General features: G+C 41.9%; 1 protein-coding gene across 1 annotated transcript; it reads left to right on the forward strand.

Moving 5' to 3' along the window:
* The first annotated feature begins 1,428 nt into the window (after positions 1-1,428).
* On the forward strand, positions 1,429-17,563 carry LOC115789784 (iporin). The gene is made up of 10 exons (XM_030743296.1): positions 1,429-1,695; positions 8,094-9,483; positions 9,952-10,225; positions 10,320-11,324; positions 12,878-12,954; positions 13,093-13,267; positions 13,379-13,484; positions 13,576-13,622; positions 14,078-14,750; positions 14,912-17,563. Exons 2-10 carry the CDS (start codon positions 8,149-8,151, stop codon positions 15,021-15,023), a joined length of 3,804 nt encoding a protein of 1,267 aa, XP_030599156.1. The 5' UTR covers positions 1,429-1,695; positions 8,094-8,148; the 3' UTR covers positions 15,024-17,563.
* The last annotated feature ends 52 nt before the right edge of the window (positions 17,564-17,615 follow it).

Genomic DNA, 17,615 nt, shown 5'->3' on the forward strand with positions numbered 1-17,615 from the left:
CTGTGGCGCGATGTTACGAGGACGCTGCTGATAGAGTTGCATGCGAATACACAGTGGATTTATATTTATTATTATACTTAGAAAATATCACACTTTTGATTATGGTCATGTCATTTATTTTGACGTATTTATCCGCCACACCTTAAAGGCCGGTGTTGTGCCAAAAAGTGATCGGCTGCCAGAAATTGATTGCGTGCCGCTGGAACGCGCAACTCCTTAAAGCTACGGCTGCCCCGCGTTCACGCGGTCCGCGGGAGCACGCAGCTCCTTAAAGATACAGCTAGTCGCTGTATTATATTATACTATAGACCTGTGATTTCCAAAGCCAATCGGCTTGCCATAGAATGAATACCTGCACTCGCGGAATGACATTATTTGCGGGGATTATTTATTTTTTCGCGTGCGTGACTTTTGACCTAAATATAATTCTTTACCCCAATCCGGTCCAACTTTATTTATAACGCACTTTAAAGAAGACAACATGGTTGAACAAAGTGCTTTCCAGAAAAAAAGACAGCAATAAAATACAACACAGATAATAAACAAAAAGGAAAAGATTTTTAAAAAAGGCCTTAGAGAAAAGATATGTTTTTAAGGGCGACTTAAAAACCTCTAGTGTTGGGGCCAGCATAACATCTAGGAGCAACTGTGTTTCGGGGTCATCGCAGCAAAACCTCGGTCACTCCGGTGTTTCAGTCTCGACTTGGGGACAGCAAGAAGTAAGTGGTCAGCCGATCTGAGAGACCTTTGAGGGAAGCGTCCATATGTGACGAGTAAGGAGTGAAAACGTGTTTCTTTTAGAGGTGGCGACCGCATGGTAATATGAACTGAAGGCACCGAGAGCTGAAGTCCAAATCCTCAGTTTCACCACTGGAGGGCGCGCTGGGGCTGTTTAAGAAATGAATATGGCACCAGCACATTTGACGTGTAGGCCTGCTGTCTACTAACTACGGGAACATTTTATAGGAGTTTTGAGACTTTATGCATCATCCCGTCATTGTTTACGCATTTCCACTTTGCAGCAGTACGTCCGTTTCCAAAATTGTTATGAGCGCGGATTATATTCATCCCTTTTTCTAGATAGTGAAAATTAAATGATAATAATAATTATAATAATAATAATTCAAAGCTAGAAATAAGAAAAAGAAATGTCAGCAATAATATGAACCACATGATTTATTTATTTATTCATCATTTTGGACACTGACCTTGTGCTATAAGTTGAACGCTTACACGTGATGCTTATTTTATCGTTCTCCTAAAAATGTATTTACAGGCTTTACTTGTTTCCCACCGGCTGTCTTGGATACTTGAGTAGCAGGAACTTCTCTCTTCATTGGCTAAAGTCGTCGTGACGCATCACCCCAACCGGTCTGAACGGAGGTGAATCGGCGGCGTGGGGGCCGCGGTGTCTGTCCGGGACTTCAATGTCGGAGCGGTTTCATATTACCCAGTGTTTTATCAATAGTTGTAAATTAGCGGATAAATCACAGGTTTTACCCGGAGATATCAGCTCGTATAGATAAAAACGTTATCTTTATAATGCGCCTTTGACCGCTATGGTGCGTCGATTATTAGCGTCCTTTTTTTTTTTTTTTTTTTTTTAAATAAAAGTGCATATTTTTGGACCAAACCGCAGCCCAAATGAGGCACCTGCGAGGATGGAGATCACCTTTAACTGACGACTGTTTTCAAGTAGGTGTTACTTTGAATGCATTTTGCGCTTTAGCTGCGTTGCCTTTCAGTGATTCAGCTCGGTCATGATTCTCATATTTGGTCACTTTGCATTATTATATATATTTGGTTTTCTACTTCAAGATGCTGCCTTTGTTATGGAAGTTTTGTTCCTCTGGGCATGTCTGTGTGCACTGTATTTGTCTGCATTTGTATGTTGTCTAAAATGTCCTACTTAACCCACTTTGAATGTTTCCTTTCATCATGTAAACATATAAATACCTGGGCACAAGGTACGATTTAGGTCAGACATCATCTCTGATTCTGAACCGCATGAAACTTTCCCTTCACATAACTACAGACCACTATGAGCGGTCATGATGCTGTCTCGTTACACAGCATCAACACTCATAACGAGCAGCATCATGATCTGCGTCTGTGATCAAGCACTGCACTTGGCCTCTTTGCTCTCACATAACCACGACTCCCATCCTTCAGGCTGATGGCTGACTTGACCTGACAGACATTTCCAGAGAAGCAGTTCAGTTAATCAGAACCATTTCACTGTGCTCCAGCACGCAGACGACGGGTTTGTTTGGCATAGATTTTTGTGTTGCAAGTTAGGAGGAGGACCAGCAAAGATAAGGCGCAAGAGTCATATCCACTTTGCAGTGATGTTGTTGCAGACAAGTAGTCTGTGGTTCTGGCCTACTTTCCTGTGGAACTATAATGCTGAAAATAAATGCAACAAGGTGATTCAGGACACACTGCAAAGTGGCCCCCCTGAAGTATCTGAGATCACTTTGGCTTAGTGACAAACTAGAATAATGGACTGAAATTCACTAAGGGTACTAAAATGTTGCTCACTTAACTAAAAAAATGAATTTGTTGATTAGTATTACGGAGGCACTTTAATATCATGAGCAAAATGTTTCTGTAAATGATGAAAAACATTTTGTATATGAAAACATAAAATAGTTTAATTTTTAAGGATAACTAATTTAGTCACAAGGAAGACAGAAGTTAGAAGCACTATGTGCTGAGCTTTGAAATACTGATGCTTGGTCTATACTGTAGATGTGACCTATTACAAATCAGGAGTTCTTTTGGATTCTGAGATCCTCAACCAAGCATGCTTGGACTGAAATTTATAAATATCATGGTGTTCAGTATAGCTGTTGACACTGATATCAAAACAGCCAGCTATAATATCTTGCATGTTGCAAGACCACGAGGGAATGATGGCCTATGGACGAGACTGTTGTGGAATTGGGCAGAGGTAAATCTGTCATTTGTAAATGAATCATTATGAAAGTGCAATGTCCACTTATCTGAAGAACCAGAAATGATCTGAAAAAAATCCATCCATCCATCCATCCATCCATCCATCCATCCATCCATCCATCCATCCATCCATCCATCCATCAGGCATCCCAGTCAGATGTCAGTCAGAACCGTCTCCTTTCGATGTGGAGGAGCAGCGGCTCTATTTTGAGCCCCTCCTGAGTGGCTGCACCCCTCACCCTATCTCTAAGAGGGAGGCCAGCCACCCTTCAGAGGAAGCTCATTTCTCTCGCTTGTAGTCACGATCAAAGCTCATGACCACAGATGAGGGTAGGGACGTAGATTGACCGGTAAATTGACTGCTTTGCTTTCACGCTCGGCTCCCTCTTCGCCATGACATCCGCATCAGTGCAGACGCAGCCCCAATCTGCCTGTCAATCCCACACTCTATTCTTCCATCACTCATGAGCAAGACTGCAAAAATTGAACAAAATAAAATCAGAAAACTATTCCTGCTATTTGTATCAGCAGTCACATCATCAATAAACACCAGTAACCCAGTGCCACTGGCAAACATGCCCATGCCAAAATATTCAATTCATAGCACCAAATCACAACAAACAGTTGCCTCAAGGCGCTTTTTATTGTAAGGTAAAGACCCAACAACCAAAACAACTCTCTATGAGCAAGCACTTGCAAACAGTGGGAAGGAAAAGCTCCCTTTTAATAGAAAGAACCTCCAGCAGAACCAAGCTCAGGGAGATTAAATGCAGTGGTGTATAAACAGAGTTAAAAGAGGTGAATGAAAAAGGAATGCTCAGTACATCATAGGAACCCCCCAGCAGCCTAGGCCTATTGCAGCATAAATAAGAGATGGTTCAGGGTCACCTGATCCTGGCCTAACTGTAAGCTTTATCAAAAAGGAAAGTTTTAAACCTAATCTTAAAAATAGAGAGGTGTCTGTCTCCTGAACCCGAACTTGGAACTGGTTTCACAGAAGAGGGGCCTGAAAGCTGAAGGCTCTGCCTCCCATTCTACTCTTAAGTATCCGAGGAACCACAAGTAAGCCAGCAGTCTGAGAGCAAAGTGCTCTATTGTAGTTATATGGTACTATAAGGTCTTTGAGATAAGATAGGACCTGATTATTCAAGGCCTTATATATAAGAAGAAGGATTTTAAATTCTATTCTGGATTTAACAGGGAGCCAATGTAGAGAAGTCAATATGGGAGAAATCTGCTCTTTCTTTCTTGTCCCTGTCAGCAGTGAAGGACATATCCTGGTCAAAAATGACGACTGCCTAAGGGAAGTATGTATAATGTAAATAGAACTGGTTCTAGCACAGAACCCTGTGGAACTCCATAATTAACCTTAGTGTGTGAAGAAGACTCCCCATTTACTTGAATAAATTGCAGTCTATTAGATAAATATGATTCAAACCACTGCAGTGCAGTACATTTAATACCTATGGCATGCTCTAATCTAACCTCTGTAATAAAATATTATGGTCAGCAGTATCAAAAGCTGCACTGATGACCAACAGGACAAGCACAGCGATGAGTCCACAGTCAGAGGCCATGAGAAGATCGTTTATAACCTTCACTAATGCTGTTTCTGTACAGTGATGAATTCTGAAACCTCACTAAACTCTTCAAACAAATCATTCCTCTGCAGCTGATCAATTAGCTCTTTTACAACAATTCTTTCAAGGATTTTTGAGAGAAAATTAAGGTTGTAGATTGGCCTATAATTAGCACAACTGCCTCCACCATATTTGAGAGATAATGTGTTATGCTTTGGATCACGAGCTGTTTCTCTCCTTCTCCATACTTTTCTCTTCCCATCATTCTGGTACAAGTTCATTTTGGTTTCATTTGTTCACAGTATTCTTTCCATAACTGTGTAGGCTGTTTTAGACCTTTTCTGGCTAATATGGCCTTCTCATTCTTGAGTGTAACCAGTGAGAGTGAAGTAGTAAACCCTCTGTATTTACATTCATAAAGGCATCTCTTGATTGCACACTTTGACAATGATACTTCTACCTCTCAGATGTTGGTCAGATGTTGTGAAGTTGTTTTTCTTAATCATGGAAATATTTCTGTCATTGTGGACTTAAGTTGCCTTCTGTTGTCTTTTAGGCATTTTTGATGTTGCTGATCTTTTTAAGAAAGTGCCAGTCACTCCTAAAGGTTTTGCTTTGTCCCTGAAAGTCTTGTGTTTTTTCAGCATTTGTCACTTACCCTGATAGCTCTTTGCATCAGTATAAGTAAAAAGATACAAAATCAACATTCATCATGATATAACAAGGAAACAAGCCTCACCTGGCCATGAAACTACCTGCCAGTCATTTGTCAAAATACCTTTGAGCCTCTTTGAATATAAAAATGACTGCATTTACTCAACAGTTAATGCAATGCTTTTGTCAAACCCCTTGGACTAAAGCTGAGAATTTGCACTTTATTGATTATTTCATTTAAAATGCAGCGTGGTGTACAGAGACAAAACTACAAAAAATTGTGTCTTTTTTTCCAAGAAATTATTGATCTAACTGTAGTTTCAGAAAACTAATGGGAGGTGTTTCAAAACCAGGTGTATTTCAAACCAGTGAAGTGTGAAATGTATCGTGGACTAAAATATAATCATAACAAAAACGATTACCAGACTCATGATTATGTGTCATATTATATGGAATAACCCACGCAAGTACTGAAATTTACAAAATGTGCTTTAATCAAAGATAACTACACTATATAATGGTGTTGTATTGAAAGTGAAATTTATATATTATATTACCTGAGTTATAATAATTGTAAAGCTATAGTAATACTGTGTAACATTCTATTATGAATACTGTTGTCTTGCAGCTGTTATTTTGGTAACCTAAGTGAATTTTAGGCCAGAACCAGTCCCCCCAAAATCCATCCAATCCGTCCCACTGGATGATTTTCAAAAGTGTATAAATTGATGGTGATGGTAGGATTACGCAGGAGGGAAAATGGAATGAATGAAAATTAAAAACATTTCTAGATATAAACAAATTGCTTGAATCATAGAGACGATATAATATAGTGTTCAGTTACAAAATCTCAGTACATGAAGGTTTTGTGCCTTTTACTGGGCTTCCTGTGTGTGCACCTATCTCAGGTTGTTTTTCAGGTTTTGTCAATAGAGCACTCATTAAATAAAAATATTTTAACAAGAAATAATACCCCCCCGTTGTCTGGAGTTGGGTGAAGGGTGTCTTTGACCTGGGCTTATGGTGTCAGCTGTTTAAAAATTTCGACTGTGGCTAAGTTGAGTTTGAAACCTCTGAGTTAAAGCCTGTATCTGAGTTTGAGCCATAAAACAAGTGCTTGTTTTCTGTGAACATGTGCAATCAAATTTCAAATACGGGAAAAAAATGCTTAATGGCAATAATCAACAACACGTTACACATTTAAATGTAAAACAGCGCCCTCATATCTATACATTCTTGACTTGGAATAGACATATAGTATCAAAATTTTTGTCAGCATGCTGAAAATAAATCAATCAGTCAAGCTTTTTGTTATATAACACTTTTCAAGCAGTGCATATGATTAAGATATTTGTTCAAATAAAATTCTAAAATTCTCACTTTTTCATATTTTTAAATTAGGGTACTAAAGAAGTTTGGCCTAGTTGTGTTGTCTTGCAGCTTTTCTGGATCTGCTTTTGATCAGATGCACAACTGCAAAGACTGACAACACAAATTGCCCCTGCATATTAACATCTCCATGAAATTTCTTCAAATTTGGTACAAACATTCACTTGGACTCAGGGCAGAACCAGTTTTTGGTAATTAAAGGTCACTATGACCTCACATGGGGGCCATTCTTGTAAAGGCAATAATATCTCAGGAGTGACGAGTTAGGTGGTCACTCAGGAACAGAAGGGGAGGTTGTGAACATATTTCACATTTGGTTGGATTATCCTGAAATAGTAATTTGGTGCCGGCATATTAAATTCCCTCAAACTTTTCACTGCATGTGTTATATGAGTCAGGACAGACAGAGATATAAACTGCTGACTTTATGGGTTGTTGAAAGCATATAACCACAAGGCGGTAATCGTAGCTTCTCATCCATCAACATAATCTCCACTATTGACTGAGATAACGTGGGTTAGCAGAATCTGATTCTTTTATTTTGAAGTGGTTATCACAGGGGCTGTTGGAGCCTGATGCTTGTTTTATCTTCAAGGAGCTACTTCAGTTGTTCATAAACCTGAAACATCAATTTCAGTCTCATTTAAATTCATAAAACGGCACCAACACTAATGCTTTTCTTCTGTGACTGCACGTCATTAGCACTCACCATTGTATAAATTTTTTATGAGTAGTTTGCACATACCTTGTATTTATCTTTTTGCCTTGTTCTCATTATTTTATTGCATAAAGGGGGGATGACCATTGCTGTTCTACTCGTGTGTTTTGAAGCTGAGTGCGTGTAAAGTCCAGCAGCACTGCATATGAACATGGTTGGAACACTTTGAATTAACTAAACTGATTTGAAAGTGTATTTACTCTTAGGACTGCCAGCGGAGCATCTCTGCAGTGCAGCTGCCCTAGTTACAGAGCAGCCGGATGATTGTGAGAGATTGTGGTTGGCCCCGGCTGAGAGAGGAGGAGTTTGTTATGGTTGACTGAATTATGGAGTGTAGGCTGCTAGAAGCAGACTTAGATGGGAGGACTGGTGGGGTAAATTGAGGGAGAAGGCTGTGACAGCAGTAGATGTGTTTTAGGTTTTTATCTTTTTTCTTTTGCTCCAGATTAGAAGATGCATTTTCTTTTTTTTATTAATCACTAATTTTTGTAAATAGGCCCCTGAGCTGCATATGTATTTTGAAAATCCACTGGATAAATTGTACACACTCAGTATTTCACTGTGATGACTGAGGTCAGAAAACAGAAAAAATGAGAAGCATATCTGCAGTAATAAACAAATTCTCATGCGAATGTCGACAGCAAATATTTATTTTATATTTTTTAAGGCTGAGTGTACCATACTGTGGTGTACTTTGTACTGATTTGATCTTCTCTTGTACAAGCTGTTGCATAACTCTGAATACATTTCTGCAGAATCCCTAAAATGGAATCTGTTCTACATTACTCTTTCAGGATTAAATTGTAGGAACATGGAGACCACTTCCATTGTCCAGGCTTATCCAGCAGTATGATTGGAGCATCCAGTCTCTCAGGGGACACCTTGATAGCCTGCCACTTCCCCGTCGTGCAGCTTTCTACTTGGCAACTTCCTGTCCAGGCCCTGTGCACCTCTGCCAAGAGGTCCGGCCGGCTGTGCTCAGCGGGCCTGACTCGGGCCGTGTCCCTCCCAGAGCAAGAGTCGCTCAACCGAGACCATGCCTTCACTGGTGACCGGAGACATTTTTCCAGCAGCTACAGCAGTCTCAACGAGGACCGGGCAGAGGAGGAGGGAGCCAGCGACAGCAGCTGGAGGTACGACTCCACCTCTTCACCTGAAGAAACGAGTTCCCATCAGAAGAAGGAAAACTCTGGGGTTAGAGGCACTCTGCGGTCACACAACTCATTCCTTCCCTGTACAGAGCTAAATGAGGATGAGGAGGATGAAGACAGTGATGGAGATAATCTGCACAGATATCACGAGGACTCATCGTTTGTGTTGCATGGAAATTCCAACTGGCCCCTAAGTAATGGCGCCCCAAATTATACAATGCCTCATGGGAACCTGGACAGTGAATGGGGCAATGAAGGAACTATTCTGGTTAGTGAGAGCGATCAAGAATGGCTCTCTAACCAGTCTAACCAGATGGACTCCCTGCCACCTGAATGCCAGTGCTGTCACATGAGCAGATCTGGCATCGCGATGATGGCTTATTTGGAGCAGGACTCTGACAGACTGCAGGATAACATGTCCTGCTGCCTCCACAGCCAACGCAAATGTTCCCCAGAGCTGCTTTCCAACAGCCACACAGAGTATGTCAGTGACTCTTCCTGTAACAGTTCTGATGGCGTCTTGGTTAACTTCTGCACAATGTATGACAAAAGCAACAATCCTGCCACACCTCATGATCTCAGCAGTCCTGCAGTTCACCCATCTGAGTCATCAGACGGATCTGTATTCCTCAACCTCCAACCTGTTCCCCAAAGTCAGACCAAGGAAGTCCACCTTGATAGCATGATGGTTTACTCTCCCCCAAAAGAGGAGGTCGGCATGATGCTCTCTGCTTCCCACTGGTCCCCTCAAGGCCTCGACTCTAACTGCAATCTGTACTCACTAGAGCAGCTACCCCCGGGTCTCTCCTCTCTGGAGGTGTCGGACCTGACTGCTTGTCTTCAAAGCCAGGCCACGCTGGCCATGGGGACCAACCAGAAGTACTACAAGCTTGTGACTTGTGACCTCTCTTCCCAGTCACCCAGCCCAGCCTGGTCCAGCGCCACCAGCTGCCCCGAGGGTCAGAGCAGAAGCAGCCCCTTCCTTCTCACTCTTGATCAGAAGAAAGAAGGACAGCACAATGACATCAATAAGGTAAAAAAGCTGTCATACTGAGCACTGAATTAGATGATCAAACAAGATTTAGAACTACTGCTTTTAGATACATTGTTTTAATGGGATCTGCAAATAGAAGAAATGGCAAATGTCACAACTAAATTAGATGCATTTTATATATCAGCTACACAACTTGTATAAGAGCAGTGCACTTTCCTGCTGCCCATCATGCTTCCTTTTAACCATTTGACCACCTTTTGGAAACAGCATTTATAGACTGGATTATTGTCACTGAAACACCTGCAGAATTAATGGCAAACCATGGAAAACATGAGTATTTATTGCTAGTTTATAACATTGTATAGAATATTTATCAGTTACAACTTAGAAACAGAACTCTCTGTTTTGGTTAAAAAAATATGTGTCACCAATGGCTTCTGTGAAAATATATATGGTTTGGGCATGTAAACCTAAGTGGTTTTTCCTTGCTTTTTCTATCTCCATCAGGAGAAAGAGAGTCAACAAAAGGAGAAGTGTGCTCGATTTGAATGTAGTAATTTTCAGATCCAAGATTACCAGGTTGCCACCACCTCCACTGACAAAACCCTCTGCAGAAAGAAATATGCAGATGGTATCCAGAACCTCTCACACAAGCCTTGCTCACTGTGCCCCAGCCAGTGTGGCCCACATAGTAGTAAATGCCAAGATGCAAGAGTGGCAACCACACAGCCATCTGTGACACAGGACCAGGAGCACAACAGTCCTTGTGCAACTGAGAGGGGTAAGGCAATGACTAGCAGAGAAATTAAACTTCTTTTCCTTTGTTGTCTGTGATTTAGAGTGGAAACATTTTGTATCTTGCATCTCCTTCTTAGGAGTAAGTCCAGAAGTGGTGCGCTATAGTAAAGCCCAGAGGCCAACCTCACTGCCTATCCAGCCCTTCGTTCTGGTTCCTGCAGGAAAACCGCAGCCCCCGGCCCAGCCTCTCAGCTGTCTTCTGGAACAGTATCTAAATAAAAAGAGCAGCAAGACTAGTAATACCCAGCCAGGCTTTAACTTAAAGGGTAAAAGCCAAAGTTTTTCTGATATTCACACATCACCAATGGATAACCACTGCTCCATCTTCCTAGAAGCTCCTTCCACCTCTGATACCTGCTCCACCTGCACACCAAGCCCAGAGTGCTTCATCCAGACACATTCATGGAGTCAGTTGAGTGAACCCCAAAGCTGCCCCGGTCAATGCACATCAAAAAGCAGCCTGGATTCACATCATATTAGTCATCCCACAGAGGTTCACGAACAAGATAAAGCAAGCCCACACTCAGGCAGAACTCAGGGTAACAATTTCCTCAATCTTTTCTCCACTCCAAATCAATCCAATCTTGTTAGGATTCCCACCTACCGGGACTTGATCAGTCTCACCTCTGAGCAAAGCCATGTGAGTGGTGAGCCTAAAAGTGCCAATCATTCCCTGAACTACACCACCTACCATTCAATATTCTCTCAAACACCACCCACTTTAACCCTAACCACTGACACCCACCACCCAAACCTGCAGGTGTCCCTTTCTCCATCCGCAACCTCTCTACCGCAGGAAAAGTTCCCACAGTGTGGAGCTGCACCTGCAGCTGACTCTGGCTTTTTTCACACTAGTTTTAAAGCTGCCCTCTGCTCCATGGCTCCTCTCTCCTCTTTGAGTTCTCTCCTCTCCTTGGCTGCTTCAGGGTTGCAAATCCAGGACTCTGCTGGACACAGCTTGAAGCCAAATCAGAGTCATCACAGTGAGTCTCTAATCCTGAGTGACAGGCCGCCTACAGAATTCAACCTCTCACCTGATGCATCTTATGAGTCTATGTCTATCAGCCATCTTCAGAGGAGAGGTGAGCCTCAATTAATGGCTGATTAATGATGTTAAATACTGTCAATAAATTGGGTTTGGAATGTAGTAAAGGTGACTGGATTCCTCTTAGTTTGGATTGTCTAGCCAGTGATGAGCTGTTAAGAGCAGCAATAAAAACTCACTGTGCTGCAGCAGTGCTTTGAATACCCTGAAGGGGGTTCCTCTCAAACATGACCTATTTTTAACTCTCCCAGCACAGGATTGGCTGAGCCCTCCGCTCTGTAGCCTATGTGTGTGCGACTGTAGGACGAAAGAGAGAAGGATGCAGCAGAAATGGTGTTAATGATTCATATCACACACAATCACTTTGGTTTAGTGCCATTATATAAACCACTTGGTGTAAATGTAATTAGATAAATGTAAACCTTTTGAAATAAGGTAGTGATTATTAATAACGGAGGCATTTGCACAACAGCAAAGAGTTGGTGTGGTGCAGCACTGCAGGCAGCATCAATATGCATAAAGAATTTACTGTGACATTTGCAGAGGCTAGCCAGTGTGAGAGATGAAGAGAGACAGGGTAAAGCAAGTCATTGAGGATTGCTGCTGAAATGGAAAACTGACTCTTTCATCTTCAGTTCCCCTCGACATTTGCATTCCTGAAATATGATAATGAACCCTGAAACCCTCTTCTCATATGACTGTGTATTGACCCAGTTAGTGAAGGGAAGATTTTCTTGAAGCACAAGCTGTGGTATCATAATTTTAACCTGATAATACGAGGAAAGTCCTCAAGCAAGCTGAACCAAAAACAAGTTAGAATTACCCATCACCAGAGTTTCATTTAACAGTTAGAAGACGATAGGGACAGTCATGTGACAAACCAGTTACACTGGAGGGGAAACAATTGGCCAATATAAAATATAAAATTGAGGACTGAAACGATGGGGGAAAAATCCATCCATGGTGGAGCCTATCCCAGCTATCCTATGACGAGAGGCAGGGTAAATTTATTATTAGCTGCAAACATGAGATTACTCAAAGCTTTTTAAATTCCACTTTCATAAATGCTGCCAGAATCCTTAGCTTACAGAAATGCACTCACTGGCCACATTATTAGTTACAGCTTGCTAGTACCAAGTTAGACCCCCTTTTGCCTTCAGAACCGCCTTTAATCCTTCCTGGCATAGATAGATCCAGCAAGTTGAGGGATATTGACACATTAACATGATAGCATCACACTGATGCTGCTGATCTGTCAGCTGCACATCCTTGATGGGAATCTCCTGTTCCACCACATCCCAAAGGTGCTCTAGAGGATTGAGATCTGGTGACTGTGGAGGCCATTTGAGTACAGTGAACTCGCTGTCATGTTCAAGAAGCCAGTTTGAGGGGATCTGAGCTTTGTGGCATGGTGTGTTGATGTGTTTGGGTTCTGCATACCTTGGTTGTAATAAGTAGCTATTTGAGTTACTGATGCTGACCATGTTCACATGTCCAAATGCACTGAGTATCTGCCATGTCACTGGGTGATCAGATAGCTGTGCTGACAAGTAGTCAAAGAGGTGTACCTAACAAAGTGTTTGTCTCCAGGTTTGCTGAGGTCTGTGAGCAGGGCAGTGGATTTGATCATGGCTCATTTTGGCAGCAGCAGAGATCCTGAAGAAAAGGTATTTTGCTGAACTTAGCATCGTGAATGGTGCTTCACACTGAAAAAGTGGCCAGCTGTTATGACTTTTATTCTAGGAAAGGAGTCGGATAACTTGTATCAGCAGGAAATATAATGTATAACATGTCCTCTGGCACAGATGCGTCTAGGAAACAGTTCTTGCAGTCCCACAATCGCTGGTCTGGTCCTGGAACACTTGTGCCCAACGATCCAGAATATTTTAGAGGACGGTCTTAGGGATCACAAACTGGATTTTATAATTGGTCAGCGCCGCAACCACTCCTGGAGTGTGGTCGAAACTTCTACTAGGATCGGTAGGCTGGGGTGTCATACTGTCATAAATGCACTTCTACATCAGTTTGCCCAAGCAGGACTAGATGCTGTTCTTGGTTCTGTGTTCTTTGATCTGTTTTATTCTGCTGCAGGTCCATCCACTAAGGTTCTTCACAGTCTAGTCTCCAAAATCAGACGCTGTACCCAGCTCACCAGCCACTGCATGAAACTGAGAGCTTTCATCATGGGCTTGCTTAAGTAAGTACCTTTGATCTTACTAATGAGCCAAATAAACATGTATGAACAACATAAATCATTAATGTTCTCTTGGTTATTTCTCCTCTTACAGCTTGAGAGCTTTGGAGTTCTGGCTCAGTCACCTTCAGAGCCAAAAAGGTGAGTGCATGGGCAATTTATAGTACTTTATTTCTGCCTCACTAGGGAGTCATAGCTCAGCTTGTGCACCACTTTTGCTGACATTCAGAGAGCTAAACAACTAAATGGATTGCAGTGAATGCTGAAATAACATAATCTCTAGTTTAACAAAAGGCTCACAGTAGTATCCATGGCACACGAGCGAACTTTAGATGCTAAGGAAAGAGAGTGGAGCTGGAAATTTGCTGTTTCCAAATGAGCTGTCTGAAGCCTGAACCTTTGGCACACAGAGACTATGTATACCTTATTATTTGAAACTTCAGGCACAGCAGATACGAGTGTCCAACAGTAAATAAGGTAAAGCATAATACTGTAGGTCCCCTTTAAAAGCTCTAGTCCAAACTGAACTTAAGCTGTCAGAATATTGCATATGGTTAGATCTGTGTGTGTGTTCACACCAATTAATGTCTTCATAGATGTTGTGACAGCCTACTACCATTCATGGGGCTTCCTGTCCATGTCCCTGGGTCGGTGTCAGCCATTGTTTCAGGAGCTGCTGCTTCTCCTGCAGCCACTCTCTGTTTTGCCCTTTGACCTCAACTTGCTTCTGGAGCCCCGACTGTTACGTCACAGACAGCTGTGTTCAGAAGAGCAGGCTCTCTCGCCACCTCAACCGTGCTCAGCGCTTTTAGTAACCAGCTGGCCAAGACTGCAAGCCGACAAGAAGGAAGACAGCAGCTACTGCAGTCAGGTTTCACACCAGATTGATTTGCACCACCAAGAGTCTCTCAGCTCTCAGAATTCAAATTGTTACAAGCAACAACGTGGTTGTATGCAGACCAACAGGAGTCCAGTGTTGGCCCCTATTCCTGAGTGGTGTCCTAAGGAGACTGACCCTGTGGATGATGTGGTTGGACTGGAGGACCGTAGTCAAAATCATGCAGATACTTGGTCTCAAATAAGCATGGAAAGCAAGACAGAAGAAACAAGAGTGGAAAAAGACTGTGGCACTCCAAATCCATCAACTATCACGCAGGCAGAAAGTCCTTGTCAGGGGGGGCTGCGCTGGGCCAAACTGTTTGGAGCGACTGATGCTTCTGCCAGACCGGGAGCAATTTCACAGAGTCACATGGGAGCACAAACCAGAAAGTAAGAAGTGAATGAGTGATAACATCAAGTACGGGTTGTGTTGTTTGGTTTTCAGAATATTAATCCTGAGTAGTTGCTTTTTTTTTTTCTTTGTGAGGATGGGATCCAGACGATGTATTACTCTACTCATGAGCGTTATCTCTGTATCATTTGCTTTAAAGGCACAGACGACCATCACAGTGGCTACATTTGGACAGATCACAGCTCGGACTGTTGGCTCAATCCATCAGGTCCATGAAGTTGGGAGGCGCTCAAAGAGACAAGGACTGCTGAAAACTAAACCCTCTGCAGGGGGAATCATTATCATCAGCGTGTCAGCTTATCACCACGTCATTCCATTAAAACTGAAATTAGCTCTGTGAACAGGTGTGCCTGTAGCATCACAAAGTGTAGCAAAAATTATTCTCGATTGAGTGGGAGATCTTCACATCAGACTCATAATTTGTCATTGTATAAATTAGTTACGGATATATGCAGAAATAAGGTAGTTATTAGTATTCATGTTCATGGAGTTATGAATGAGAGGAAAAGACCCAGTAACAGCAGTAGCAATAACAGCTCTCCATCTAGTTATTTAATTTGATGCCACCTTTTAAAATTGGAGTTGTATATGCACTCACTTCATAAGCTACACCTGTTTGGCTGCTTTTTGATGCAAATTTAATCACGTGACACCAACTTAATGCATTTAGACATGGTCAAGACAACCTGCTGAAGATCAAACCGAGGATCAGAATGGAGAAGAAAGGTGAATTAAGTGACTTTGAAGGTGGCGTCTTGGTACCAGACAGGCTGCTCTGAGTATTAGAAACTGCTGATCTCCTGGGATTTTCTCAGAGAAATTAAATGGTGAAATTGCCTTGTTGAGGTCAGAGGAGCATGGCTGTACTGCTTCAAGCTGACAGGAAGGCAACAGTAACTCAAATAAACATTTGCTACAACCAAGAAGAGCATCTCTGAATGCACAACGCATCAAACCTTGAAGCTGTTGGGGTACAGCAGTAGAAGACCACTCCTGTCAGCTAAGAACAGGACATTGAGGCTGCAGTTCACACGGGCTCACCAAATTTGGACAACAGAAGACTGGAAAAATGTTGCTTGCTCTGATGAGTCTCAATTTCTGCTGTGACATTCAGATGGTAGGGTCAGAATTTGTCATAAACAGCATGAAAGCATGGATCCATCCTGCCTTGTATCAACAGTTCAAGGCATTACGGCGGTGTGATTGTGTTGGGGATATCTTCTTGGCACATTTTGGGCCCCTTAGTACCAACTGAGCATCATTTAAATGCCACAGCTGACCTGAGTATTGCTGCTGACTATGTCCATCCCTTTATGATTCACATCATGGATGTGAAAAATCAGCATCTGTGATGTTGTCGTGTCAATGCGAACCAAAATCTCTGAGCCATACAGAATGAAGGCGGTTCTGAAATCAAAAGGGGGTCCAACCCAGTAATGGCAACAACACTTTTCAGAACATCTGGCACAGACTGGGAACACTGTGTAAGGTTAAAAAAAAAAAAAAAAGGCTTTGTGAAACAGGATTGGATAATAAACAGAGAGGCCTCTTTCTATAGTAAAGATGGTAATGGTGATCTCTGGGCCTTTGAGGGGCAGTGTGCAGCCTCATTCAAGGAAGATCGAACTTATTTCAACAAGACAGTGTCTGACCACATCCTACACTGTAGTAGAAGCTGGAAGAGTTCTGTAAATATATAGCATATGACAACGGATGCCCCAAGCAGTCAAGCAGCTGAAATCCTATATCAAACAAGCATGAAGAAACTGCTCTGTTCCCAAATGTTTGGGAATGTTAAAAGAAGACGTGATGTAACAGAGAGGGAAACAAATCCCTGTGTTATCTTAAGAGAAAAAAAAAACCCACTGGCATCAAATCCCATCTGAGCATATATGTTTAAAAAAATATATCGCTGCAGCATTTCAACATCTGAAATCATCTGAAACATCTGATGGTCTTTGTGCCAAATACAGCTTTTAAATGATTTGCATATTATTGCATTCATTTTTTTTGTTTACATTTTACACCATTTTTTTTTTTTAGGAAGAGTTGTCTAACCCAAAGTGTTTTCCAGGAAATGGTTTGATGAGTAAGCGCCAGTGTGTTATGGACTAACCATGATAAGGTGATAATGATACTCGCCACATGTCAACCATAAGATGTGAATATTAATTCTCCTGTAGATTGTTGGATATTCTCGTGGTCCAAAACTTTCCATTTCTCATGGTTACCTTCTGTCTCTGCATAGCTTTGTCATTTTATTAATGGGGAAAAAAAATATCGGTGCCAAATAAGCCACACACACCAGCCTCCTGTACTTACTGTCAGTGATGGTTTTATTCCTGGTAACTAGCCTTTTTTTTTCCCAGCACATTCACAGCATGGATTTACTGTAGATACATGTCGAGTCAAAAAACGTACAGAAGGTGGTCCCGTCTTGATTGGATCTCTCAGCTTCCTTTAGCTGTTTTTCTCCCCTTTGATGTTTTTATAGGTGCAGAGTTTGTTTTGGAGATTTTCTGGCATGGAAATTTTAAATGTGTAGAGTTGTTTGGTTAATACTGCAGCATGTCTTCAGGTCTTCCAGTGAAGTTAAACACATAAGCCACCTTGTGGACATTTCAGGTATTTAACTGTGTGTCAGGAATACTTTGATTGACTGGTAGTGAGATATGATGGAAGAAAATGGGGGGGTGGGGGTCTTTTATTAAATAACACGAGGTCTGGTATGTTTTCCCTCCTTTCTTTATTTTCTCTCTTCCTCTGAATGCTTCCTCCAATGCCCAGTGACAATCAGCCTGTTAATAAAACCTTGACATAGTCACCTGTATTCACCTGTAGTC

Source organism: Archocentrus centrarchus, chromosome 12 (genome assembly GCF_007364275.1).
Source record: "Archocentrus centrarchus isolate MPI-CPG fArcCen1 chromosome 12, fArcCen1, whole genome shotgun sequence".
In the NCBI taxonomy this organism is placed as follows: Eukaryota; Metazoa; Chordata; class Actinopteri; order Cichliformes; family Cichlidae; genus Archocentrus; species Archocentrus centrarchus.

Coding starts and splice junctions, on each gene's coding strand:
- LOC115789784 (XM_030743296.1), top strand. CDS start 8,149: ATGATTGGAGCATCCAGTCTCTCAGGGGACACCTTGATAGCCTGCCAC. Junction 10,226..10,319: donor TCCTTGTGCAACTGAGAGGG/GTAAGGCAATGA, acceptor TCTCCTTCTTAG/GAGTAAGTCCAGAAGTGGTG. Junction 11,325..12,877: donor CAGCCATCTTCAGAGGAGAG/GTGAGCCTCAAT, acceptor GTTTGTCTCCAG/GTTTGCTGAGGTCTGTGAGC.